Source organism: Podarcis liolepis (genome assembly GCF_965112155.1).
Source record: "Podarcis liolepis genome assembly, chromosome: 14".
Classification (NCBI taxonomy): domain Eukaryota; kingdom Metazoa; phylum Chordata; class Lepidosauria; order Squamata; family Lacertidae; genus Podarcis; species Podarcis liolepis.
The window spans coordinates 15,829,592-15,857,368 of NC_139569.1; the positions used below are offsets into that span (position 1 = coordinate 15,829,592).

The window sequence follows — 27,777 nt, forward strand, 5'->3', positions numbered from 1 at the left end:
TGAGATACACAAATCAGTATGAGAAATGCAACAACAGCAATATAAAATAGATTAGAATCTCAAGAAACTGAAGCAATCTTTTCAGCCCAAACCGTAAGTTTGGGGAAATGACCACATCTTAATCTGATGTCTTAAAACAGAGATCCAGCAGTCCCTGGCATTATAAGGAGGAAGTTCCATACCTAAGCATTGTGGTTTAATAAAACTTTGCAAGTGTTTGGGGTTGTTAGGTTTTTAAGGGAATATCTCTACAGAACTGTCGGGCATATATTACTCTCCTTTAATAGCTGAGAAGCATCATTATCTGTGGAGTTACATCAGCTTCCTGAACTGTATAAGATCTTTGAAAGATGGCAAATCCATGCCCATGTGGAAGAACCACTAATCTGCTTTGGTTATACCATAATGATGACTCCAGTTTAGACTAGTAGCTGTTGGCTGCAAAAGTCCATAAGACAAATCTTCCACAGTAGCAAATTAAGAGTGGCAGCTTGCCAAAACTCTGGGCTGTATATATTCCTTTATTGCCTTACCCCAGTATAAAACTGTTCAATGTTTTCTTATTTCTCTAGTGAACATGACTTTGATCCTGATTCCTACAAAGTTCCCTTTGTGATTTTGTCTCTTAAGACCTTTGCACCGCAAGTTCATAGCTTGTTGCAGACCCACGAGGGGACAGTGCCATTACTGAGGTAAAATAAAGTTCCTTAGCCGTTGTTTGAATGTTCAGTAATGAACCGGGTTAAATCTCCCCCCCCTTCCCCCCCCCCTGTAGTGAAGGGGATCCTTGGATAGATTGCTCCACCAACTCCCTCCACTAGGCTAGTTAGAAATGGTTCATCACTAAGAGAAAGCACCTCCTCCAGGCCCTATTCCACTTGAGTGTCTCTGTAGTTAAGATTCTGAGTTCTCTTAAGCATAATAATATATATACATTTTTTTTAAAAAAAATCCAAATTCAAGATTAAATTATTAAATATTAAAACATGCCAAAAGTCATGTCCGTCTGCTTTGTGACCCCCAATAGTGCTGGTCACAGGTGAGAGGTGAAATGCTGTGCAAAAAAGCCATCCTCTCTTTAGGCTACTTGGAATCATTCTCACTGCTTAACCCCTCCTCCCCTTCATTGGTTTTCTCTGACTCCTCACATTGAGGGTTACCCTGGTTGCTGAAGGGGCTCTGAGTCTGTATTAAATGTTGGCTGTATTTGGACAATTGTATTCAGCAGAGATGCTATCTTCCAAAGACATGTTCTGAATTCTGCTCTTGCACAATACAAATACATAACCGCAGAGCGCATACTGCCTAGTTTAGAGCAATCTGAATATTAATATTTGTCTTCAGCATGTAAGAAACTGCAGATAACTAATTTGAATTGCTGCCTATCTTTACATTTTCTTTCTTATCTCTGATCTGCAGATACTTTCCTCTTGGCTAGGTTTCTGGTTGTGTCCTTTATTCCATGCTTGTGCCCTTTCTTTCCTCCATCTCTTGCCATCCACACTGCTCCCTTCAGTTGTTTTAAGGAGTGTTTGAGAATACATGTTTCGATTTCTAGATGTATCCTATGTGCCACGGAGCCTCGATGCCCTTTGTAGGAATTGCTGTTGTAATTCACTCTAGCTGAGCAGAGTATGTGTTGTTGAATTCTAACACACAAGGATGTGTGCTTGTGGTCTTGAGATCAAGACTCTTACGGGAGATCAAGCATACAGACAGAGGCATTAAATGTTACTTATCTAAAGCTCAGTTGGTTTAGTGTCAGAGGACTTCATTTGGTGACAAGAAGTGAAATGATTCATTAATTTCATGGACCTGTATCCTGTGAATGCTGCAAAATCACACAAGCTGGGTTTTTCAAGTAATGAATCATGCAAGAAGTCCCAAGTTCAATCCCTGGCGTCTCCAAGGAATGATAGCAATGTCCCCTGTCTGGAACCCTGGAGAGCTCCTGCCAGTCAGTGGAGAAGATACCAACCTAGATAGACCACTCTCTTGACTTTCCTAAGTGTGTAGCAACTCTCTTTGTGATCCTTAGGTCATAAAATGTATAGCATCATCTGCTGACCTATGGCAACCCTGTAACAGTTTTTTCAGACCCATGTCTCCAGTTCCAAGTTCCTAGATTGCTGTCGGGTAGTCAGCTGTAGGTTGCGTCAAATTAAGGTCATGACAGCAAGTCACCTTTAATATCAACCTGCTTTTCTTACTTGCAGTGTAAACAGAGACTTGCTAATGCTTGTTTGCACCTGTTTTGCTACAAGATTGACCAAAGGTTTTGTTACAAGCGAGCAGTCTGGTCCAACGCTTTTTATATTATGTCGGTCTCTTTTGCAGCTTTCCTGACTGCTACGCTTCAGAATTCAGCAATCTGCAAATGGTGCAGGAAGGCCAGGGAGGTGTTCCTCTGGAGCATCTCATCACTTGCGTCCCTGGTGTGAATATTGCCACTGCACAAAACGGCATCAAAGTTGTCAAGTGGATTCATAACAAGCCACCACCTCCTACTGCAGGTGCATATTTCACTCTTTTATGCATCAGTTTTTTTTGTGTTAGTTTCTTGCTTCTAACATCAGTAGCGTGCAAATAATTCTGTTTGTGTGACTGATTTGCTTGGGAACTTGTGGTCCTCCAGATCTTGGTGGGTTACAACTCCTGTCATCGCTAGCTAATGACCATGCTGGTTGGGGCTGATGGGAGTTGGGAGTCCAGCAGCTTTTGGAGGGTCACAGGTTCCCTATTCCTGACATAGCATATAACCTAGAAGGCACTGTGGCAGCCCTCTGGCAACATACTGGTTTAGACGCGGGATAACCAGCACAGTGCCTGCGTGCACCAGTATGTTGCCAGAGGGCTGCCACAGTGCCTCCCAGGCTATCTGCTGCACCAGATTACAAGAAACGAGGATGAAAATGCTCTCCCTGTGCCCCTCCAGTTGCTAACAGTGCCTTAATAAGTCTTTGCTAAACATGCCCACTTCCATGATGGGACAACTGCAGGGCTTTGAATTGGCTGGACTGGGGAGAGGAGGATCATTGTTGACTGAGCTATGCATGTATGTGCATGGAGTAGAGAAGAAAAGAAGGAAATATGGAGTGATTTGGAGGGGGACACCAAGTGGTGTAGATGGAGCCTTGAGGGGAGCAAAAAGAGGACAGGTATGATCATGGCAGGAAGAGAGGATGAGAACTGTATTTGCTGGATGGGGTGTGGGAGGCATGTATGGAGAGAGTACCAAGGGGAGGTGGGAGTATTCATGAAAGAGGTTGGGGGAGTGAGGGGTGCTTTTTTAAAGATGACTTGCTGCCTCTGGGTGTTCTGTTGGACAGATTGCTGTGAGTTCAGATGAGTGGTTTTGATTCCAGGGTTCAGACTATGACTTCCATTCCGTTCCTTGAGCAAGCTTTGCTTTTCAAATGACCATTCAGCTTGCAGCAAAAAACAGGGAACAAAATAGTAGCTGTGTGTTCTGGAATCCAGACCCCAGTTCTGTGAGGGAAGGAAAATTCCCACTCAATGCCTGAAATCCCTTTTGGACATACCAAGTTTGTCGCTCTAGAATTCCAGCCACAGTTCATATTTTTGCTTTGTTGTGACACGAGCTTGTCTTCAGATAGTGGCCTTTTTCTTTTTGTCACTTTGTAATTAGATTTTAGTCTGTAGAGATGTGATACTTCCCCCAAATCCATGGTGTTCCTGTTCTGATTTACTCCTAGTTTTGCCTGTAGTTTTCATCATACGTATTCCATTTATGTCCCTTACCTCCTAAGCCAGAGAGTTCTTCTTGTCCCCCCCCCCCTTTTAGAGCCTTGGATTCTCCGTTCTACAAGCCCTGTGGGTAACCCACAACTTATTCAGTTCAGCAGAGAAGTGATTGATCTCCTTAAAAACCAGCCATCGTGTATCATGCCTGTCAGTAAATTCATCCCAACATACCATCACCATTTTGCAAAGCAATGTCGTGTGTCTGACTATGGGTGTTCCAAGTTAATGGAGTTGCTGGAAGCGGTGCCTCATGTGTTGCAGGTGAGTTCAGTCTCAAGTGCGTGTTTCCATGCGTGATGAGTGTCAGTTCACATAAAAGGCTAGCTTTTTAATATTCAGTTGGAAGCCGCCCAGAGTGGCTGGGGAGGCCCGGCCAGATGGGCGGGGTATAAATAATAAATTACTACTATTATTATTATTATTATTATTATTATTATTATTATTATTATTATTAACTGCAGTAAAAAAGTCCTCATTTTGACTTTAAGCGTGGTGTGTCAGGATAACAGCAGTGAAGAAAAGTTATCTGGTGCCTTCCACAGTCTTCAGGGTTGTTGTAGATCCCCTCTTTAAGAAGCTGGTGTTGAAATTTAATTTACACAGGACAAGCAAGGTCCTACTTTTACATTGCCAATTGCTTGGAAGGGATTCTCTTACCCGTAATCTTTTGGTATGTAGCTTTACTGCTGTGACCCAGGACATCAAAGGCATTTGCATCTGTCCAGGTTGCATGCCAGAAGATGAGATTGGCAGCTCTGTTCCAATAGGTATCCTATGTTGGCTATTGCCCAACACCTGGAAAGCTTTGCCATCGCCTCACCTTGGCAGTTGTCTTCTCAAGCTGCTTAATGGCTGTTGCAGTTAACAGAGCACCAACCCTGTCTGGTACCCTCCACACATTGTTGCGCTCCCAGCTCCCATCATCCTTGGCCAGAATGGCCTATGGTCAGCCTGTAACCCAGAACACATCTGTCATGTGTCATGAACTGGTTGGGCAGAGAGAAATGGTCAGAGGAACCTGCTGGGGAACCCTCAAGGGAAGAAGGCTCAGAGCCTGGGGAGTGGTGGTGGGACATTGAAGAGGAGGTGAAGAAGTAACAGGGATTCAGCCCTTGAGCCATGTGTTGGACCCCCTTGTTTTAAAATAAGTAAGCCTTTTGCCAATACCTGCCACTATTTGTTAATATTGACTTCTTACCTGTCCCAGAGGGGTTCCTACAATGTAAAAATACAGTGCCAAGTTTGACTGCAAGAGTTGCTTTACTGGACAATGTGGAGATCCAGGGAAATGTCATTACTGGTGTGAAGAAGCAATCGGGGCTAAGCTTGGTGTGCAGATACTTATTCTCATGGCATGCGGCTGCAAATAAGCTCAAATGCAGCAGTGTTTTGACTGTGGGAGTCACATACTTCATCTAAAATGTGGTGTCTTTTTCCTTCCAGATTCTCGGGATAGGCACCAAGCGTTTGTTAACCTTAACGCATAGGGCCCAAGTGAAGCGATTTACTCAAGACCTGTTTAAGCTTCTCAAGTCCCAGGCCAGCAAGCAAGTGGTTGTGAGGGAGTTCTTTCAAGCTTATCATTGGTACGTAAAGAGAACTGTGGCCTGTGCATCGCCTGTGTTTACACATTGACACTTCAAAGCTTTTTTTTAAATGAAAAAAATTAAAGACTTTGAGCTTCAGGGAAGTAACATTTCCCCTTCGAAGGGGAAGGAGCAGCTTTCTCCTTTCCAAAGTCAGAATCTGAGGAGCAGAAACAAAAGCCAAGTTGAGAAGGAAGGATGTGGGTGGGGGGGTAAAAAATGGCTGATGTTAAATCTTATGAAGTTGGCCAATCCTAAAGGCAGGCAGGATGATGCACTTGGTGGTTTGCTGTGTGGATTCATGGGGGACACAAACTTTGGCTTGTTAACCACGACCTACTCTTCCCTTCCTGGGTCCTCTGGTATGTTTAAAGAATACCTAGGAATGGGGCAGGATTTTCCCTCGCACTAAAGTTTTCCAAAAGTTCTGTTAGAAACTTGCAATAGAGAAGGAGAAATCTTGAGAACTTTCTGGTCGAAAGTCTGAAATGTCTAGAGAAACACTTAATGATACTGATTTTTAAACCCCGGCAATGCCAGGGCCTGCTCCTAAGTTTTACTCAAAGTAGACCCATTGCCATTGATGAACTTACTCATCTTCATTAACTTCAGTGGGTCTAATTCTGAGTTGAACACTTCCTGTTGCCTCTCGTATTATTCATATCTTCATGTAGAGATGGTAGCAATGGAAAAGGTGCTGGATTGTGCCTTTATCTGTTCTCGTTTACCCTAAATACCTTGAATGTGAATTCACTTCTTTCCATCCCATTATCTAGGTGCTTCTCAAAAGACTGGGACGTGACGGAATATGGAGTGTGCGAGTTGGTGGATCTCATATCAGAAATTCCAGACACAACAATCTGTTTGTCTATGCAAGATAATGAGATGGTAATTTGTATCCCCAAAAGAGGTACATCCTCGTTTTAGGAACTTAACCCTCTTCCTTTTTCTTTTTTTTTAACACACAGGTCAGACTATAGTTAGTGCCCTGGTGACAAGTATACTTTTGGCTTTTTTGTGAATGAATTGAAGTTTATGGTGAGCAGCAGGTAGAGACTTGGAGCTGTGTTTTGATTGGGCAATTCGTATATCCTTTTATTTAAAGAAAAGATCACAGGGTAGTTTACATGTAAACACAAACAGAACAGAATGCAATTTAAACAAAAGATTGATATCCAAACTCTCTAAAAAGCTGCAGAGAATGAAGAGCATTTTTGCATGACACCTAAAGAACATAAGAGACTCCCTGGCCCAAGGATTCTATTCCCACGGGTGCCTTGAGCCTTAAGAGTAAAGATGCTTATGAGCTGATGCAAAATAAAAGTTATATATTGCTGTCATTCTGTTTCATACCTCCCTTCACCATTAAGTCCCAGGACAGGTTGTAGCAATTTGAAAACAAAGTGTTAGAAGTCAGTTTTGAAAAATGACGATAATCAGTTCTTAAAAATTCAGAATGTGTCTTGAGAAGCAATGCAAGGTAAGGTGAGTCTGCTGGATCAATGGCCCATCTTGTCCAGGTTCTTTTTCTCATAGTGGCCAAGCAGCACTCTGCCCACCTGTGATTCCAAGCCACTGGTTTTCAGAGACATAACGCTTCTGACCGTGGAGGTGAAGCAGAGCTAACTGTGGCTAGTAGCTGCTGTGTTCTGGAGAGCACTCCTTTAAACTAGCAGTTGAGCTGGAATAGAAGCCTTGTTGCTGGGAGAGTGCTAAAGTATTAGTCTTGTTGCTTTTACTTTCCTTAGTTTTGCATCTCTTCTCTCGTTTTCAGAACGTACCAAGGAAGAAGTGGAAAGGACAAAGCAGTTCTCCAAGGAAGCAGTGGACTTGTTGCGCCACCAACCCTATTTTCGCATGCCTTTCAATAAATTTATCCCATTCTATCACCACCACTTTGGGCGCCAATGCAGACTTGCCTATTATGGATTTACCAAACTACTTGAACTCTTCGAAGCCATACCAGATGTCCTGCAGGTAGAATCAAGATACTCTGGGGTCCTCGTGCATCCACACTAAATAACCTTTCTAGCCTTATTGAGTTGTGCTCAGCGTTTGGGGGAAAATCTTGTTGCCTATAGAACTGAGCCTTGTTTTTAGAGTGGTTACTGGGTGCTATTGCACTTACATGGGCAAACGTTGGAAGTAAACCACTTCTTTTTAAAAAGCCATTTAACTGTTCGTGTTAACAATTGGCGGGAAAAACTTATAAAATCGTGGTATTTCAACACCACCTGGAAAGAACTGCAAGTGGGAGGGGAGATCCTTCAAATTCCAATACAGTCAAACCTTGTTCTGTGTCCGCCTCCGCTTGCTTCCGCTTCGGCGAACATTCGCGGCAAACCCGGAAGTACCAGAACGGGTTACTTCCGGGTTCGCCGCTCGTGCATGGGCAGAAGCGGCGCTTCGATGTCCGTCATTGGGGCGGGACCTCCAGAACGGATCCCTGCTATAACCCAAGGTTCCACTGTACTCCATTTGTGCATTGTAAGTACTGCCTTCCCCAGCCCCCACCTAAATAATTCCATTAACCAAGCTGACTTCTACCCTCAGGTGCTGGAATGTGGTGAAGAGAAAATCCTTGCACTAACAGATGCGGAAAAGGTCAAAGCTTTAGCTGCCCAGTTTGTTAAATTGCTCCGATCTCAGAGAGACAAATGCCTTATGATGGCAGATGTGCTCACCGAATACGCTAAAACATTTGGCTACCCGTTGCGTCTCCAGGACTACGATGTTGGCTCTGTTCCAGCTCTGATGCAGAAACTTTGCCATGCTATCAAGGTATATTTTAGCACGACTTGGCATGACAAATGTAGATTTGGTGGGGACTGAGGGAGGGGCGTAGAGAGGGAGAGAGCTGTATTGCTCAGATACATGATGAAAAATAATACCAAGATCTTAAATGACTGGTCCTTCTCTCTGCGTAAAGTGCAGCGTAAACAATATGGGTGGTGTGTTTTTTAAAGAACTCGTGTTTGTTTTCAGTATAATTGGATCACTAGAGAAACCCAAGAATCTCAATTAGAATAAGTTACTAATAGATTCCCCCTGTCCCTGCCGGAAATGATCACAGCCTCAGGGGCACACAGCAGAATGGAAAATTAAGTGACAGGAAGCTGATGCTTTGTCAAAAGCTATGAGATTCTTGAGTTTCTCTGAGATTCTTGGATTTTGGTTAATCCGTTAAAACAGCCATTGGTTGCAGCAGATTTTACAGACAAAGCTACTTTGTGATATGATTTGTAGCTACACGTTCTTCCATGGAGGGCTGGGGGTTATGTTGGAAGCAGCTGGAAGTGTCCAGAGAAAGGGCCTTTGCAGCAGTGGCACCCTGATTATGGAATATTTCCTCCTACCCTGGCTTGCTGGGAACAAAGTTATGGTCTTTTCTGTGCCAGGTGAAGATTTCTCATTTTAAGATCATTCTAAGATCTTCACATCTTTTAGTTCTGCTTGGTTAATGTGTGATTCACTCTGGTTGTTTTTCGTTTAGTTTTTCTTTCTACTGTGGTTTTGCTGTTTCAATTTAATGCTCTTGTCTGCCTTTTATGGGGTTTTTTTTATTTTTATTGTTAGCCACCCAGGGGACATTGTTAATTGGGTTATATATAGGCGATGTAAATAAAACAGTGTGCAGAATGCTTCTTAAATCTGACTGCTAAACAGCAAGATCCCTTCTTAAAGCTGCAGTGTGTTAGCAGCTTTTGCCTTGCGCATTGGTGTAACTGGATTTGCCCACCCACCACCATTTTTATTCAAACTCCTCCAGGTCGTTGATGTAGAATCTGGTAAACAGCTCCAGCTTATAAATAAAAAGTCTCTCCGGACCTTGGCCACCCAGCTTCTGGTGCTTCTGATGACCTTGGATGAAACCAACTTTGTTTCTGTTGAAGAGCTTAAAAGGCATTATGAAACTACCCAGGGCGCTCTCCTGAATCCATGTGAATATGGCTTCATGACGTTTACTGAACTCCTGATGAGCGTGCCTTATCTCACGGAGGTAAGGGAGAAGATGGCTTGGCTCCTAATGCCCAGCGTAGCACTTGTTTGCTATGCTGGGCTCTGTTTTCCTTTCTTCATGAATCAGTCTTCATTAATACTGAAGCATAGCATGGGTTGCCAGTGCCCGGGGTGGGCAAACCACAAATGCCACAGGAGCACTCCTGCCACCAAAGTGAAGCCGGGCCATGCTGTGTGGGGAGCCCTACCAGCTGACATGGCCCTTGGAAGGCAAATCCTTCCAACATCCATGGAGAGGAGCGTTGGGTTTCTGCTGGGGTTGCCCCTTGACCACCTCTCTCCATCCGTGACCACTCACCATGGGCCTGGGCTGCTCCGCTGCCTTTGCCAACTTTACCCAAGTCGGCACCTGTGGGGGGGGCGTGGTTGCACTCCCTCAGAAATTTGTGCCTGGGGCCAATGCTACACCACTGGTCTTGGGTCACATCTGCACTGTAAGCTTAAAGCACTATGATACTACTATAACAGCCATGGCTTCCTCCAAGGAATCCTGGGAACTGTAGTTGGTTATTAATTAGTGATTCAGGGCCTAAAATAAGCTACTATAAAGGAAAGCAAGGAAATTGAGCAATTGCTGACTAGAGGCCAGGAAACCCAAGGTCACAGTCAAAGAGATAAATGGAGGAGAGTAATGTTAGTGGAGAAGGAGTAACAGCAAATGTGGAGGAGTTGTTGAAGGTACTTTGAGGCTTTGTGGTGGTGCAGACATACATTAATGGCCTATTAAATGAATTTCGGAATGCAAGAAGCTGCTTTAAACCAGAGCAGGCTATTCACCGCAGGAAGCTGCCTTATGAGTCAAGCTATTGGTCCATCTAGCCCAGAGTTACCAACACAGACTGGCAGCAGCTCTCCAGATTTCCAGGCAGTTGCATCTCTCTACCCTACCTGGAGATTCCAGGGATTGAACCTGGCACCTTCTGCATAGAAGGCAGTGCCTTACAGCTGAGCTACGGCCTTTCACCCATTTAGTTCAGTATAGTCTTGGCTGGCAACAGGTCTTCAAAGTTTCAGGCGGTGGACCATTCTGGTTCCCTGCTTACATCTGGAGATGTCAGGGATTGAACCTCTGCCCGCTGGGCTTAGATTAGCCTTTCGGGAGCAGGTGTGAGAGCTCAAGTTAACAGGCAGCATTGAAAACAAGGAGAAATAAAATTGGACAGCAGAAGAGTCAGCTGAGAAAAACAGACAGCTGTTGTATGTGCAGACAAGGATTCAGTTTGTGGACATAGAAAACAGATCAAAGGAAGAGAAGGAAGGGTCCCAGTGGATTAGGAATCTTTGCTGCTGCTGCTGCTGCTGCTGCTTAGTTCTAAGTGCAGAAACTTGTTCCCTCAGTTTCCTAGCCACAATCCATTACGCCGTACCCTGAATAGCATGCCTTGTTATATTGCCCTTCAGTATGTGGCTTCCAACAACTGGAAGAAACTTAAGATTGTTCCCTCCAGTACAAGGGGCAGGGTCACCTGGACTCAAAGCTGCTGATCATTTACTGTACCTTGAGCGGAAGTGACAGCAACTGGATTTGCGTACAGCCTCTGATGATAACCTTAGAGTCCTGGTCGCTTTATATTCCAGCCTTAATGTAACTGAAATGAGGCACTCGGGCGTTCTCAAGGAAGGATTGCAGCCGGTGACTCACATGAAGCTTTTAATTATGGCTTCTTGCATATACAGATCAACCTAATGTTTAAGTAACTGTATCATGTGTGTTGGATTTGTTTTTAAGTGCAACTCCAAACCGAATTGCAGTTAAAATGAAGAGCGGGGCAAAAAATGTGTTCAGGGATGTTCTTTTATTAAATACTCTGCAATGCCCAAAGGTCGGAAGACTTCATATGCGTGGTTTTCCCTCCCACAGGTTTTTGTTGATGGTGAGGCAGAATATGTCAAGCTCACAAGCCTGTATGTTTTTGCCAAGAAAGTGAGGTCTTTGCTTCATACCTACCATTACCAGCAGATCTTCTTTCATGAGTTCTCAACAGCTTATAGCAAATACACAGGTGAAGTGTTGCAACCCAAAGCATATGGCTACAATAATCTTGAAGAACTCCTGGGAGCAATTCCACTGGTTTGTAGCAGTTGTGTTTTTCTTTTTAGTAGTAGTACTTAATTGAATCCTTAGATCCGCATGTGCAGTTTAATCGGTGCTTTTTAATATAGATGAGCTCTTGCAAAGTCAGGCAGGTGATTTGAAGACTAGGATTGCCTGGCTTTGTGCTGTGAGCCCTCCTCAATTCAAAAGGGAGGAAGAACTGGGAAATGGGATTTTCCAGAGCTTCAGAATGTTCAAATATTTTACATTTCTAAATGTTCGCCATTTAAACAAGTGCTAAGCAAGCCCCACCCCAACCTCTTGCACTCAATGCTTCCACCTTCCTGCCTTCAGCACAGAGGTCTTAAAAAGATATTTTAAGCATTCAGATGAGAATGCTTTGAAACCTCCAGTTGGGAGTGTTCCTGCTGTGCAGAACCGTGTAGAAAAGTCTTAAGTTCATTCTTTTGAATGTGCTTAGAACAGAGGCTTTCAACCTTTTTGAGTCCACGGCTCCCTCAATCAACTACAGTCTTTCTGCAGCACCCCTGTGGAGCTCAGGAGCCCAGTTATGTCACCCCTTGCCTGCAGATCTGGCAGCCTCTCACCTTTTTCGAACACCCTTGTGGGGTGTTCCCTCAGCCTCCTCTCCCCTGTCCTTGGGAGTCCTCCAGGCAACCGCTTCTGCCACCCATGCCCCAAAGAGAGGTGCCTCCTAACACTGCCCCACAGAGGCCTGGGAAGCACCCCATGGCCAAAGGCACCATTCACCTGGGAAGCTTGTAGCCAGGGCTGCTGCAACAAACAGTTGTGCAAGCCTTTGGAAGGCAGAAAATGCAAGAGGGCGTCAGAGGAGGGAGGGAAGGAAAGAGGGACAGAGGCCAGTGTTGCCCGTGGCACCCCTATTATTCAAGGTACCCCAGGGTGCCACGGCACACAGGTTGAAAACCACTGGCTTAGAACAAAGGTGAAGGACCTCTGTCCTGTGGGCCAGATTTGGCCCACCAGGCCTCCCCCATTTGACCGGCGAGGCCATTCTGGGCTCATAAGGGGAGGACTTAGCCAAAAGGGACTTTGCAGGCGCTGCCCTCTATGCAGTGCTCATGGTTTGGGAAGCACAGCACACTGGTTTGCGCAAGCCCTTTGAACTCTCTCCTCCCTCACCCTCATGGTGCCAGTCACCTGGTGTCAAATGATAGACAGGTGGGGGTGGGGCACCCTAACCCTACCCTGGCCTTTGAAGCTTGGGATAAAATAATTTTTAGAACCCACCCTATTGCTGTAACTCCTAGTTTGTTTTAAATTGCTGTTAACCCCCCCCCCAATTGGGACATTATAGTGGAGGGTAGGGAAGAAATCAAATAAATGATATGATCAAAGGACTAGTAATCCTTTCTTAATTGACATTTTGTTAAGCCAGGCGGGTGGGGTGGCAGAGAGAATATTTAACAACTGTTGGAATCCTGCCTAATATTGAATGTAGTTTGCTTCATGAGGGAATACCAGAAAAGAAAGAGAAGAAAAACAGTCAAAATAGAGAGTTTTGCTGAGTTCAGTCATCTTACCTCATTGTCATTATTGCCTTCTAATTAGGTGGTCTGGATAAAAGGTCATGGTCATAAGAGAATTATCGTCCTTAAGAACGACATGAAAAGTAAGTAATCCCTGGTTAGAGATAACTTAAAAAAAAAGAAATACTTGAATTACTGGTGAGCATATTTGCCCAAGGGAAGCATTGCTCACCGTCTTCCCTTCTCATAGCTCGTTTTAGCTTGCCTGGCCTTCCTCTTGCCGATGGTGATGGACAAGCTACAGAGACAGCAGAAGCAAGTGAATCCTTGGAATTAAAACTAGAAGCATCAGATTCTGGTAATTGCTATATATCAGGGGTCAGCAGACTTTTTTAGGAGGGGACCAGTTTCACCGCCCCTCAGACCTTGTGGCGGGCCGGACTGCACACACACACACACACACACACACACACAGCGGGGGGGGACTTCTCTCTCTCCCCCCCCCCCTCTTTCCTACCTCCTCCGCCGCTCTGTCTGCGGTTGGGAGCCGGTGGTGGTGGTGGCGGCACCTCTCCTTTCCTGGCCAGTTTTCCAATGCGCGGGGCCAGCAGACGCACCAAGCTCCAGCCGAAGCCCCATGATGCACCCATCACGATGTTCACAGCACGACCATCGAGGAAGAGGCCGGCGGGCGGGTGATGAGTCTGGGCCACACTGAGGCTTCAGATTGGCTGTCATCAATCAAAGCCCAGCTCCCTTCCTCCTCAGGGTGGGGAGAGGGAGGGAGGGAGGAGGCGTTGCCGCAGTGTGTGGGGGGGGGGATGTCGCCGGAAAAAAATTGCAAAAAAAATTGGTGCAACCTGAACAATCACACCGATCCAAGCGGCGATTCCAGGACTGTCCGCGGGCCGGATCCAGAGGGCAATTGGGTCTCATCCGGCCTGCGGGCCTTAGTTTGCCGACCCATGCTGTACATAGTGAACATGGCTGGTTTAGCTTCATTGATTTCAGTGGGTCTGCTCTGAGTAGGACTTAGTTGAATGCAACACTAAATCTGCTTGGGGATAAATTGGGCACTGTAGTCACAAGTAAAGGCAGTCACTGTGGCTATGATCCAGAAAGCCGTTTGCCTAACGCATGCCTCCTTTTGAGCTTGGGCCACTGGGTCTGCAAGGCTCTGTTGACGTCTGAGAGTCAACTACTACTCTGAGAGGAAAGTCAGAACCCATGATGAACTGGCTGGATGCAGAGGAGTACTGGGAGGCACCAGCTGGGAAACCCCCAAGGGGACCCCCAGGGGAAGAAAACTCAGAGCCAGGGGTCTGGGGGGGGGGGGACAGACGACAATGAGTGGTCGGGGAGAAGAGGGAACAGACTGGGAGGAGGAGGTGTTGGAAACAGAAGAGGCAACCGGGTTTAGTGAGCAGGAAGAGGCTGGGGCAGAGAGCAGTCCTGATTTGGAGGCCAGAGAGGAAGGGGGCCAGGAGGCAGAGAGAGAGGAGGCCAGCTGCTGAAGAATCTAGGGAGTCTCCCTCCTGCTGCAACCAGTTCCCCTCCCTGCTGGTCTCCCAGAACATGCAGAGAAATGAACAGAAGAGAGATTGGATGCAAACTGATTGCTTGGAAAAAAAACTCTGACAAGCAGGGGACTTAAGCAACTGTGGGAAAGGACCTTCAGTCCTTGCAACTGCCTCATTGGGCCAACACCTACTGGGAAGAGTTGTTGGGATCACTAGGCCTGCATGGTTTTCGTTTCTTGGAATAGAGTTGTTAACTTCACTAACATGATTTGTTTTTTATTGCTGACCTCCTGACTCCTGGTAGTGAGTTACAATTTCTCCTCTCTGTTTTTCCTGCAGTCTCTAATTCGACTGAGCAAGAGCTGCTTTGCCTCACAAACATGTCGCCTGTGGATCTGTTGTGTGAGCCTGTCCCTTCCTGTCTGCCTTCCCCGCAACTGAGACCAGACCCAGTCATCCTTGTACCGGCAGATCTCATTCAGTTCGAAGAACATCCACCAACCCTTTCAGGTAAAAATGAGTGTGCTCTTAAAGGAGGTCTGTCCTTGGACGTTCTGACCAGTAGCTGTTTCCAATAGGAGCCATTCTGCCTTTGTTTCAGGACCTCCAAAATCGTTGGACTTCCCTTCCAGGGCAATTGTTTTTGGGTTTTTTAAAAATAATTTTTATTAACCGGCCAATCACATCAAATCAAATCACATCACATAAATTCCGAATTACAAAGCCGAATTTTAAATTTTGTTGAGGGAACCCATATTTCAAGATCCGAAGGGGGATTCTGATCATCTTCTTGCTACTGCGTTAATGTCCAAATCAGTCCAAACAAAGTTCATAATTCTATCCAGACTTATCTTGCTGTTTCCACATTACATCTTGTTCATATATCTTCTCTTTTTTCTTTACGATCTCTTCTGATAGTCTCCTTAAGCCGATAAACACCAATAATAATCCTGTGTGAATTTTTCCGTTCTTCCAGTCCTCAAATCGAGATGGTTTCCATATATCATCGCCATCATAGATAACAGCGCTCTTTCCATCATTAATTACAGAACTGTCATTCTTAAGTCCCACTGAGCAGTTTCATCCACAATATAAAAACAGCTCTATTTCTCTGTTTCTCCTCTCAGACTTAAGTCCTCCAACAGAACTTCCCAATATGGCGACGGTATTTTTAACTGCGTCATTCCAAAGCCCTTATACATTCCATGCTCTTCTTAAAGCATGCTCTGGTTCAAAATTTTATCTCCACACAGCCTTAAATCCACAGCTTAAGTCCTTAAAACGACATTTCTGACTTGTGGGTGGGGGGGATTCTTGTTTAATCACATAAAGGAAAAAAAGGAAGGTTTTTCGACTTCCGGGTTGACGCGATCTGGAAATGGCGGATTCCCTCCGAGCTCCGGAGGGAACCGGCTCCACTGAGGATGGGTCTTTGCCGCGCCGGCGACGCGGGGACCCTTAAAAACCGCAGGCGCGGAAGCCTGCGGACTGAAGACTCGGCGGGTGCCTTAAGCGCCCCCCCTGATTCGCAAAGAGCCTTTTTAAAGGCTGCGGAGGGGATACGGGGGTGGCGTGGCACTGAGAGTCGATCGCTACCTCGGTGGAGCGAAGCCGCGAGCCATGACCGGAGAGCGCTGACTTCCTTCCTTGAAAATTTGGACTGAAAGAATCACCCGTGAGTAAGACGGATTGGGACTTTATAAAAATTTTACCTTCAATTGGAGACGACCGGGGGGTGTGCTAAAAGGAAGTCCGCACCCCCCCCTTGCAGACCATCTAAGCAACGACACAAGAGATAAGTTGGAGAGCCTACCCTTGGCGGGGTGAGTTAAAAAGGACACTAACTTTCAAGATTTTACCAAAGGAAATTTTGTGCAGGAGAGTGGAGTTTTGGAAACCTTCCTTTTGTTTTAAACAACCCCCCCTCCCGGGCTCGGGAACGTCCTGCCTTTGTGCCTGCGTTAGAGCTGCGGAGTTTGACAGCTGTCAAAGCTGCCAAACGGGCGGTTTAAAGTGAGAAATTGCCATTTAAGATTCCTATGGACTAAGACGAGTTATAATTGAGCTGAAACTGTTGGAAACAAAGTAATAATAATCAGTTAAAGGATTGTTGGTGAAAAGGCAAATAAGTAACCAGATTCCCCCTAGGGGGAACTCTGTGAAACTACAATGGATACAATGGCTGTGGAAGGAAAGTTACTAGTGGAAATCGAAAGGATGTTTCAATTGGTGGGAATCTTACAGGAGCAGAGCTTGGCCATGAACAAACAACTTGAGACTATGACCTTGGGAACAGGCAACTCTGCTCTTTGTATTGAGGACCTTAATGAGAAAGAATCCACAGCTGATTGGGAAACAATATCTACAGAGCTGGAAGAGACTAAACAACAAGAAAAAGAAGAAGTAACCCTGGGAAGCAACAACCAAAAGTTGACATCTGTGGAATACAAGCAAGGAGACGCTGGGAACATATCCACCACAAGTCTGCGAGAGATACAGAAGAAGAAGGAGGAGGCCTCAAGACAAAATGGAGTACAGGAATTTAAAATAAAGAAATATGATTGGGGCCTCCTTTTGGACTTAGACTTGGAAGAGATAGACTTTGTGGAAATACTTCAGCAGCTACCTTTGAATCTTCTTGTCGGAAGAGGACGTACTTTGATGGTGAAAGAACTTTTCCCAGATCTGACGACTGCTATAAAGGACTACCAACAGGACAGGCGGAGAGGAACGGAAATAGATTTGAAAGCCTCGGACGTGAGGAACCCAGGCTGAGAACTTCGAATTTGGATTCTTATTGGGAAGGGACAAAAACCGGGGATGGGAGGGAGGGAAGAAGAGACTCTCAAAAACTCTCAAGATTTTTAGGTTTGGTTAAGATGACTCTTAATTAAGATAAAATGAAAATCGATGGAAGAGAACTTAAGTCCAACTTATGAAAATTAATTTTTATTATAAAAAAAGGAAATAAGATGAATAAGATTGTTAAGAGGAGAAATATCAACTTGCTGACATAATCTTGAAACTGGGATGCATGAGGGGGGGTGGGGGGAAGTCAGGGAACAAGGTTATGAAATGGGGATTTGCTGATTTTATACATGTTTTTGTCTTTTGTTTTTTCTTTGTGTATGTTTTGTCTTTATAAAAGCAGAAAACCAAATAAAAATTTTATAAAAAAAAGAAAAAGAAAAAAAGGAAGGTTTTTCTCCCCCTCCCCCATCAGTCCCTTTGCCATACCGAGTCTTGGCGTATCTTCTCATGATCTATACTTGTTCCTCCGACTCGTCTTGTTTTATCAGAGATCTCTTCTGTTAGCAGTCTTTACTCCCCCTTCTTCTTTGAAATATGTACATTAGCTTCATCCAAATTATTTCTTTTGAAGTTCTTGCAGCTAGTGGCACGGATCAGAGACGGTGTCCAGGAGTGCCGAAATCCCACAGGAGGGCATTGTGCCTAGTGCCCCCATCCCCACAAATTCGGGGGTGGTATAGGGCACAGCAGGCAAGGGCAGTCCCCCACCATAATCCTGGGGGGGGGTAGGGAGGCTATTTACTCCCATCACAGCCTCCAATTTACCTTGTGTGGGTCGGAGAGATGTTATTGTCAGCCATTTTCTGATGCGCCCCAGTGGTCCCTCCCTTCCAGTGCAATTGTACTGCAATTGGAAGCCTAGTCTATGAATGCAGCAAAATGCTCTGTTTGAATGCATAAACTTCTCATGTATATAATGCCTAAATACCAGCAATGAAGTACTTCTGTGTTGTGAGAAGTTAATTGGTAGAATTCACAGCTTCCACATGCTGCTAAGATAACACACATCCCTATTGGAACAACTTTTTTCTCCAGTGAGTTTTGGCAGCCTTAGTTTCCCGCCAGATCTCACAGCTTTCCGTACTGGACTTCAGAACACCAGGATCCAATATGTAACAAGGACCACATCCTGTTTGCTTGCATTTCTAGCCAGTGGCAGTCAACGTTCATGTATTCAGCAAAATGTAAATAATGCCTTGCTCAGGCAATGCATCCATTCATTGAAGGAGACAACTTGCTGTATTTGTGCACAGATCAGATGCATCTGAAAATAATTTTGCTCTGAAAACTTCACAGTATTGCTTTCCCTTTTAGAGATGATTGTTTTAACGAAAGAGGAGGAGAATGCTGTTAGTCCTTTGAGAGCTAAAGAAGAGGCGAGCCACTTACATGCAGCTTCGAAAGCTGCAGAAAATACACCAGCACCTCCCTGCCCTTCAGTTGAACCGCAGCCGAGCAAAGAAGCCATGGAGAGCCCAGTCAAAAGGCAGCATAAAAACAGAGTGAAGTTGGCAGCAAATTTTTCACTTGCACCTGTAACCAAGCTTTAAACTATGTCGTGTTGTGAGAGGCAACGCATTGTCAGACTGCACAGAAAATGAAGCTATTGGCTACCCTTTATATTTTAAATCACAGATGGGACGGGGGGCGGGCGGGTGGTCACTTGTGTTTATCTTTGTCACTGTTGACTACCTTTTGTGAGATTTTTGTTCAGTTTACACTGAGTTCAGCTGGGCAGGTATTTTTATTTGAAACTTCAAGCATTAAATGTTTTACTGTTCCTTTTTACATTCTGTCGAATGTCAGGAAAAAACTAGCAAATGCTAAACTTGGAGTGGGATGGAATTTGCGTTTCTGAAACCTCATCACTGATGTAAAGCCTTCATATAGCATATGAATCTACAGGCAATTTTTAATGTGCGTTTTCCAGACAGGTAATAATCAAATGCACCGTCTGTTTTGGCAAAGCAGCCTATTGAGAACTTTATTTTTAATAAGTCATTAGATTGGAATAAAACCTGCAGTGGCATCTTCAGGGTTAAATTGGTGAGAGCAAAGCCTAGGATTTTTTCTGATGACTTGTAATTGTCTCTTGTCAAAAGATGACTGTAGAGCATGGCTAGGGAACCTGTGGCCTTCCAGATGTTGTAGACTACAGCCCCAGCCAGCATGACCTGTGGCCAAGGATGATGGGTGTGGTAGTACGATAACATCTGGAGGGCCCAAGCTACCCATTCCTGCTGTAGAGGATTACATTGATTGATTACAACCCCCCTTTTAAATGCTTTCTGTAATCAGTTCCACTGAGGAATCTCGTAGGAAGGTGAGGATGTTTTTAAGCTTCCCTTTTATTGAGCGCTCCAAGTTGATGCTGTTCTGGCTTAGGAAAAGCAAGTCTTTGTGTTTTGCATTTTGAAGTCAGCTTTGAGGTGCTTCTTGCAGCATCCGCCGATGAGATTACTGGGAGTATTTGATATTTCAAATATTCATTTAAGTGTACATACGTTATAAATCACAGCAAGGGGGTTTAAATGAGCTTTTTTTAAAGATGGAAAGTAATGATTCTACTTCCGTTTGCACAAAAGTATGAGCAGCACATGGAAATGCCAAAGTTATGGTGCTTTTCCTCATTTTAAAGATCCAGTAAATGGGAAGCTTAATGTGAGTCAGTATGTTTTTAACTGTGTCTGGTCTTTATTCTGATGTTTACTTTGAGTGCTCAAACCTGCTCTTGTGTGTGGTTTTTTCCCTTCCAGTTCCTATAGTGGCATTTCTGTTGGTGTTTAGAAAGGCAGGCCTTTGTCGAAGGAGGCAAGTCAGTGGAGTCCTTCTACTTTCTTTTTTATAGAGAGCTCAAATGTCTTCTGACCAAAGCTTTTATACCCCCCGTTGGGTAAACTTGGCACTTACAATGGGTTGTATTTGCCAGGCAAGGATTCTTAATTGCTCGTCAGAAAGAAGGAACCTATAGCAAAGGTTTCCACTGGCTGAACGGATATGTGCGTACAAATAATATTTTTGAAATGTGTGTGAGACTGAAAAAGCAGCCTTAGATTTCACAGCCAGCAACTGAAAAATGCCACTTGATGGCTATAGACGACCTATTTTTAAAATAAGAAGAAATGGATTTTGTTTTTAAAAAGTGTTTTTTAAACAAAGCCGAGTATTAAACAGTACAGTACTAAATAATGATATAGCCATTACGAATGCAGAGAAGGACTGGAAGATTTTCTGAGATCATGGCAAGGCACAGTGTGTTTGTGTGTGTGTACATCCTTATGTTTCCTCTACAGAGATGGGGTTTATAGGAGTGATGATGATTATTATTATTTTAAAAAAAGAAGAATGGAACCATTTCATGACTTTAAGTGTGAGGACATCTTCCATTTACCTTATGTGTTGCTTGCATAAAACAAAGACCTGACCAATTGGGGCCTGTCATGCAAATGCAAAAACAGTCATCATTTTGAGCCACAGTTGCAAGTCATCTATAATAGACTAAGTTTTGGTGAAAACTCAAGGAGAAATAACAGTACTGTTAATGTACCTGGAATACAGGTGTGGGTTGTGCCACCTGTAGAGAATGAGAAATCTTTCTGGAGTCATGTGTAATTCTGACCTAAATCGCTGTATGAAAGTTATAGACTACCTTTTGGGGAGTTTGTTTTTCATTGTGTGAAACCAGCTAATTTGTGGGGGGCGGGGTTGTTTTTGTTTTTCTACGAAGGCTTGAAGAAATAATGTGACTGGACTGATCTGAAAAAGAATTAAGGGAATGAAATTATTTCATTTACACTTCACTAATTTTGATTTCTTGGTTGTTTTAAAGAATATCACTGAAGCCCTCAACTTATGCACTCTCAAGGAGACAAAGCTCGCCTTTCTCCTCTGTTGTCTACTCCCATTTGGACAGTTTTGTGGCTCGAGTGCTGTTTTGTGTGTTGGGACCAAACAGTTGTCAATAAAATTTCCAAGCAAGCATGCAACCTTGTCAGTTTTGTTTCTTTAAAAAAAAAATAAGAACAAGGCTGGATTAAAGCCCCCTCTGCACAGCAGAAACCCCACATTCTTAAAAAGTAAGAGGCCAGCTGAAAGTCATCATCGCTGGAATGGTCTTCATAACTACAGAGTTAGTCCTATGATAGTCCTATGTGGAGCAAGCCCATTGAACTTACTGAGCACAACTGACTTAGACCTACTGAGTGGGAGTAGAACTCTGTTGGATAAAACACTTAAGATTAAGCACAGGCAATTTCAGACACTCTGAATTTTGCTTTGAATGGCCACACATGTGTTGCCAGTTTCATGCCATGCATCCCTGCCATTTCTCACCCTTAGTACATGCGGGGAGCGGCTGAGAGTCCCAAATCCTCTGTGGGCTTTTACTGAGCGAACCGATGTAAGAGCACGTGCTGCATACAACCACAAGAGTCTGACAGATGACTGGTCGGTAGACTACCAACTGCCTTGTCCTATTTACAATATTTATTCATTATGTAGATGCTAAAAGGAGCTGCCATGCCATGTTTTTATTCTGCCCACGGGAGCAAATGCTGTCTTGTCAACGGAAAGAAGTGTGGAGCGCATCCTATTCTACGCACAGACTATTAAAATTGCTATTCTACATATTACTTGGTATGATTTTCTATTTCACAGCTGGCAGAGGGCGTGGGGGGGGTGTCTTCCTCCCCATATACATATCATCTTATATACACACAGATCTATATATAAGGATAAAAAGTGGTACCTGCCTGTTACCTGTGAGCCCTCTCCCTAGTATCTGTCTGTCTCTCTTTTTCCTATACAAGTCTTTCCCTCTCCTGGAGTTACAGTTATACTTAGATATATATATATATATACTCCTTGTCTTAAACCTAGGCATGCTCACTGAGTGATCCGTGCAACAGTGAAGGAGTCACCAACAGGTACATTCAGTACACAACAGTTACTGTAAAAAAACAGTACAGGAAACTCTACTATCAAGATATCTGGATGCTCAAAGTCCTCTTCCGTCCACAGTTTTCCCGTCTGTTGGGTTGAGTGCGTAGGGGGCAGGAGGGGAGGCGGTGCCCCGTGACGAGGGAGCTACATGATGGCGCACTGGGTGGTGCCGCAACAATCCTTAATGATAGCGATTCCTGCTTTCGCAATGGTGGGCTTGTTTGGAGGAAGAGGAGGGGGCTCCGCCTTCTTCTCTGCTGGCGTACCTGTGGTCGGAAAAATGGAGAACGTCTTTAGTATCCTAGGCTGGGGCTTTAAAATAAAGTATCTGCTGGAGCAGTGGTGTTGTTGTTTTAAAAAAACAAACCCCACTGTGCATGATGGAAAGTTTTGGGTAAATTGTTGCACAGTTAAAGTATACTATATAAAGGTAAAGGTACCCCTGACCATTAGGTCCAGTCGTGGCCGACTCTGGGGTTGTGGCGCTCATCTCGCTTTATTGGCCGAGGGAGCCAGCGTACAGCTTCCGGGTCATGTGGTCAGCATGACTAAGCCGCTTCTGGCGAACCAGAGCAGCGCACGGAAACGCTGTTTACCTTCCCGCCAGAGCGGTACCTATTTATCTACTTGCACTTTGACGTGCTTTTGAACTGCTAGGTTGGCAGGAGCAGGGACCGAAAAACGGGAGCTCACCCCGTCGTGGGGATTCGAACCGCTGACCTTCTGATCAGCAAGCCCTAGGCTCTGTGGTTTAACCCACAGCGCCACCCGCATCCCTAGTATCCTTTAAACCAGTGACTTCCCTTCTCTTTCCATGGTTCATTTTGCATACCAAACATCCCTGCATACTTTAACTAAACTATTCAGTAAAACATTGTTACAGCCATCAAAACTTATTTATCTTAATGCTACCAGCTACCAGCGTTTTTAAATGAACACCATTTTCACCCATATATTCAAACATTTTCCAGTCTTCTTTAAACGTATATTCTTCTTGTTCTCTTATTCTGTATGCTAAATCTGGAAGTTGCGCATATTCCATCAGCTTAAGTTGCCGTTCTTTGGTTGGGACCTTACTCGTTTTCCCGTTTGGGGCTAACAAGACGCGGGCCAAAGTAGCATACATAAATAGTCTTTTTTGACTCCTGGGAATTTCCCTCTGAATTATTCCCAACAAAAAGGACTCTGGTTTTTTTGGAAAGGTACTTTTAAACATTCCCCCCCTAATTCATTATATACTCTCTTACCCTTTTACACATCACTGATTTACGGTTGTTTAAATGAATATTTTGAAATGTAAATTAGAAAATGTAATAAAAATTATATCTATAAAGTATATAGTCTTCCCCAAATAATCCTGGGGACTGAGCTATCATTCTCAGCACAAACTACAGCTCCCAGGGTTTTTTGGGGGTGCAACGCCATTTCAAATTCGCTTTAAATATATGGTGTGGGTGTGATCTCACTGCACAACAGCTGCCTTCTTGGAAGGAACAGGAAAAGTGTGCATGCAGGAGATGGAATGGGTGCCATGGAGTCTTCACGGTTTGCATAAAGCTGCTATCCAATCCTTACATTAGCTTTATGCAAACCATGAAGACTTCGCTGCTCGTTGTTAGAGAGAGCTTCACCAAAGTATTTAGAAGAGTTTTGAAAACTCACTAGTTGGAGATCGCACGGCTTTGTCTAAGGGTTTCAACTTGATCCGGAGGAACTCCGCCATCTCCTTGTCTTCCTCCTTCTCTCTGTTTCAAAGCAAAAAAATAACAAAATTAGGTGGTGGACTTGGGGTGGGTGGGAACCAGCAGCTTAATTTTAATGTAACTGAGAGATGCAATGAAAAGTGATGATCAGCACAAGTTACAGGACAAACAACAGGAAACTGACTTGTACTAAATCATTGGAAGGTGGTGGACTTTCCTTCATAGCAGGTTTCAAAGCAGTGGTTGGAAGGCCCATTTTTGTCATGGATGGTTTAGCTGAGATTCCTGGATTGAAGCAGATTGGAGTAGATGACCCCTGAAGTCCCAGCAGAGGCTGATTTAGGGAAGCATGGCCAGTTTGGCTGCACTGGGCACCAAGCTGAGAGGGCTCCACAGGGGATGTCGCAAGAAAAGACAAACAATGGGGGCATAGCTGTCAACTTTTCCCTTTTATTGTGAGAAATCCTATTCGGAATAAGGGGAAAGGGGGAAAGCTGACAGCTATGAATGGGGGGTGCTGGATTTTGGCATCACACAAGGCTCTGCTGAAATTTGAAAAGTCTGCCACTGCTTCTAACTCTATGGTGTTATGATTCTATGCTTCTATGATTCGTCTGTCTAGTTCAACATTGTTCACACTGGCTGGCAGCACTTCTCTGGGGGGTTTTCACACAAGAGACACTCCCGGGCCACAACTTGGAGATGCTGGGGATTGAACCCAAGGTGTGTACTGTGTTATAGGAATTCTAAGGTCTCATAAATATAAACCATAGGTTCATAAATTTAAAAGGCAAACACATACATAAGTGTACGGTACAAACTACGTGTCTGAAATAGTACAGGGAAGCAATCCAGAAACCATTTTTACTCTCCCAAATTGACCTCAATTGTTTCTCTGCAAGGAGGAAGGAAATGGGAAAAACCTCCCCATTGTCTCTTTGCTCACAAATCCTGTCTTAAGTGTATCTATGTATGAATAGGGTGAGCCTGTGACCTGGATTCAGGAACTGAGTATTAACCATCACAAAAGAATGGTCAGGATGCCCAGGTAAAAGCAATCAGTGATTGTTATCAGGTCTCCTGGCAGACAGGTTTTCTGCTGTAGGTTTTCATTGATGTATGTATGTTGTTTTGGGGGGTGGTCTTGAGCTACAGGGGAGGCAATTTTCAAATGTCTATATAAGAGCTTGCACACCATTGTTCTGGGTTCCTCTCCTCCCTCCCTGCATGGGCTGAGTGGGGAACCCTGTTGCAACAGTTTAATAAAGATCATGCTTACTAGCTGCTTTGCTTCTCAGTATTCTCTGGTTGGCCTCTGTTACTTTCTCCTACCAATAGAGAGCCTACATAAGGATTCTCTATGGGCTCTTGGATACCCCATAAGGGAAAGGGAGCAGCATTTTTCTTATAACAGCTGCATGCAAATGCTCTCCCACTGAGCTAGGGCCCTTGCCTAAATAAAAATAGGAAGGAAAAGTGGGGAGTGAGAAACCAGTAAAGCACTAGTATAAAAGCAAATAATAACAAGAATTCAAGGAATTAATATAGGCAGAAACAGATGCCTTCCACTCAGTCTATGGCAAATGCGCAAGTGCTCTGCTCAAGCATAGGGGTTCAATGAACAAAGTATATTGTCTACGCTCTCCAGGATTTCAGCTGGCCTGGGAAGTACCGTATTTTTCGCCCTATAGGATGCACTTTTCCCCCTCCAAAAATGAAGGGGAAATGCGTGTGCGTCCTATGGGGCGAATGCAGGCTTTTGCTGAAGCCTGGAGACCCTCCCTCTCTCCAGGCTTCAGGAAGCTATCCGCAAGCCTTGGGAGCCCGCGGGAGTTCCTGCCGGGCTCCCAAGGCTTGCAGACAGCAGCCTGCAGCCCGAAACCCGGGGAGCGCAGTTCCCGCCGGGCTCCCAAGGCTTGCGGATAGCTGCCTGTTCTGGGGGCTGGGGTCGGGGGAAGCTCGTGCTTCCCCCGCCCCAGCCCCTTGCCTGGGGGGGGGGAATAAAAAAAATTCTTTATCCCCCCCAAAAAAAAAACTAGGTGCGCCCTATGGGCCGGTGCGCCCTATATGGCGAAAAATACGGTATGTTTATCTGGAGATGCTGTGGGGGATCCTTCTATATGTGATGGAAGATATGCCCCTCTACTGAGTTACAGCTTGTGGTTGTTGCTTTTTAACCGTTGCTTTTTCTGTAGTTTTCTTGTTGGAAACTGACTGGCTGTTTAAAGTTCAGGTTGTCAGCTGCCACGGAAGCTTACATGTCAAAAGGCAGAGTGTTGGTTAGTTTGTTAAAGTGCATCACAGGCAAAAAACAAAACCGAGTCTCCTCCAAGTCTTGGAAACAAGCCATTCTCCCATGCGATTACCTTAATCTCTCTACTTCGGCGTCATCAACAAGGAAGTCTCTTTTCTGCACCAGTTTGTGGATCTTCTGAATCAATTCATCTTCCCTTTGCTTCTGCAACTTTGTCTTCTCTTTTTCTGCTCAAAAGACAGTGGAGGTAAAAAAACAACAAGAAGAAGGAGCAGATTGCAATAATACACTTGTTTGAATTTTCTTCGGATTCTGCCCAATTTTGTGCTATAGGGATAGATACACAGTGCTTTTTTCCCCAGGGGTGCTTAAGGGCACGCAGTACTGGCACCTTTTTTTCTAGAAGAAAAGCACTGGTTAAAAGAAGTTTCAAATAAACTTGGCATTTGAAAGGAGTTGTTTATTACCAACTTAATCTCCTGGCCATTGCCGGCTTCATCTCCTGTTCAAAATTCAGGCAATAAATCTACACACAAACCCCCAGGAACAGGATGGGAACACTTTGTAAGCTGCCTTTAAGGAAGTAAATACATTGTGTACCTTTTGCGACTCAGGTAGAAAACAGCCACCAGGAGAGCTATAAATTACTCTCAGACTCAATAGAGTGTCTTTGTGGCAGGGAGAGGTGTAAATATTTTGCAACGAGACACAACGATGCTTTGAATGAAGAAGAAAAACAGTCACTATTTTGGACAGAAGAATTGGGCGCAATCCAAAGGGGTGTTGCGCACAGCTTTCGCTTGGGCAAGGGCAGTGTTGTACATAATTTCTGTATTGTACAGAAATTGATGGAGGCAGTATAATAATATAAGAAGTTCCCTGCTGGATCAATCCATCTAATTCTGCATCTTGCTTTCACAATGGCCAACCAGATGCGGCGGGAAGCTTACGACCAGCCCCTGAGTGCAAAAGCACTCTTCTCTCCTGCAGTTTGTGTAGGAATGCTCAGGGATCCAGGAGAGGATATATACTGTTTGATTATATCCTTTCCAACTTGTGTTAACAAGTTCTACAATTTAGCAGAGTAACATTCCCCTTTTTCAGCTTGCACAGCGGATGCATTTGCTCAGGCTCGCTAAAGCCTCTAAAATAAGTTACCTGGTACTTTCCCCTTTAGTCCCTCATAAAAGAAATAGACACAACACAGTCTTCTATAAAAGTATAAAAAGAGTTTACTCACTTGCTCATTCTGTTCACAGATGGATCCCATAAGGCAGACTTAAGTTACAAAAGTAATATACCTGGAAACTATCCCATAAGGAGACAGTCCCTTCATCCTCTCTAGAGCATCTTAGGCTAAGCAGATTTTGCTTCTTCAACGAATGTAGTCAGAGAGAGAGAGATGGCGGCCAGTCCTATGCTTTTGTTACCTGTACAGGTGAGACCACGCCCACCTCTGGTCACATGTAGAGGAAGTCTGTCCCAGCCTAGGAGGAAACAGGAAGTTCCAACTGGCTGGTCCAGACACCCCCTATTTATGTCCACTCTAGGGATGTTGTACTTCACTGCTCTGTGTTTCACATCCCACAGTTTGCAGCAGTGTTCAGAAGCATCACTCCAGTGGAGGGTAG

The 27,777-nt window shown here is 44.5% G+C and overlaps 2 protein-coding genes across 11 annotated transcripts in view; one reads left to right on the top strand and one right to left on the bottom strand.

Moving 5' to 3' along the window:
* MARF1 (meiosis regulator and mRNA stability factor 1) overlaps positions 1–21,229 on the top strand; it is a 39,865-nt gene extending 18,636 nt beyond the window's left edge. For 9 of the 10 annotated variants that reach the window (XM_083474120.1, XM_083474123.1, XM_083474125.1 and 6 more), the window contains exons 15-27: positions 573–692; positions 2,338–2,513; positions 3,806–4,026; positions 5,209–5,351; positions 6,128–6,261; positions 7,126–7,328; positions 7,905–8,132; positions 9,121–9,351; positions 11,233–11,442; positions 13,000–13,060; positions 13,168–13,275; positions 14,777–14,947; positions 18,563–21,229. In XM_083474120.1, coding sequence (XP_083330246.1) covers positions 573–692; positions 2,338–2,513; positions 3,806–4,026; positions 5,209–5,351; positions 6,128–6,261; positions 7,126–7,328; positions 7,905–8,132; positions 9,121–9,351; positions 11,233–11,442; positions 13,000–13,060; positions 13,168–13,275; positions 14,777–14,947; positions 18,563–18,798 — 2,242 coding nt within the window. In that variant the 3' untranslated portion in view covers positions 18,799–21,229. Of the gene's footprint in view, positions 1–572; positions 693–2,337; positions 2,514–3,805; positions 4,027–5,208; positions 5,352–6,127; positions 6,262–7,125; positions 7,329–7,904; positions 8,133–9,120; positions 9,352–11,232; positions 11,443–12,999; positions 13,061–13,167; positions 13,276–14,776; positions 15,071–18,082 lie in introns of all 10 variants that reach the window. The other variant, XR_014518906.1, reaches the window with a different exon arrangement.
* A 482-nt stretch (positions 21,230–21,711) lies between these two features.
* Positions 21,712–27,777, bottom strand: part of BMERB1 (bMERB domain containing 1) — a 40,952-nt gene continuing 34,886 nt past the window's right edge. Inside the window, exons 4-6 of the mRNA XM_083474574.1 lie at positions 26,259–26,373; positions 23,852–23,934; positions 21,712–22,455 (exon numbers count right to left, since the gene is read on the bottom strand). Of these exons, the coding sequence (XP_083330700.1) occupies positions 22,334–22,455; positions 23,852–23,934; positions 26,259–26,373 (320 nt within the window). The 3' untranslated portion in view covers positions 21,712–22,333. The remainder of the gene's footprint in view (positions 22,456–23,851; positions 23,935–26,258; positions 26,374–27,777) is intronic.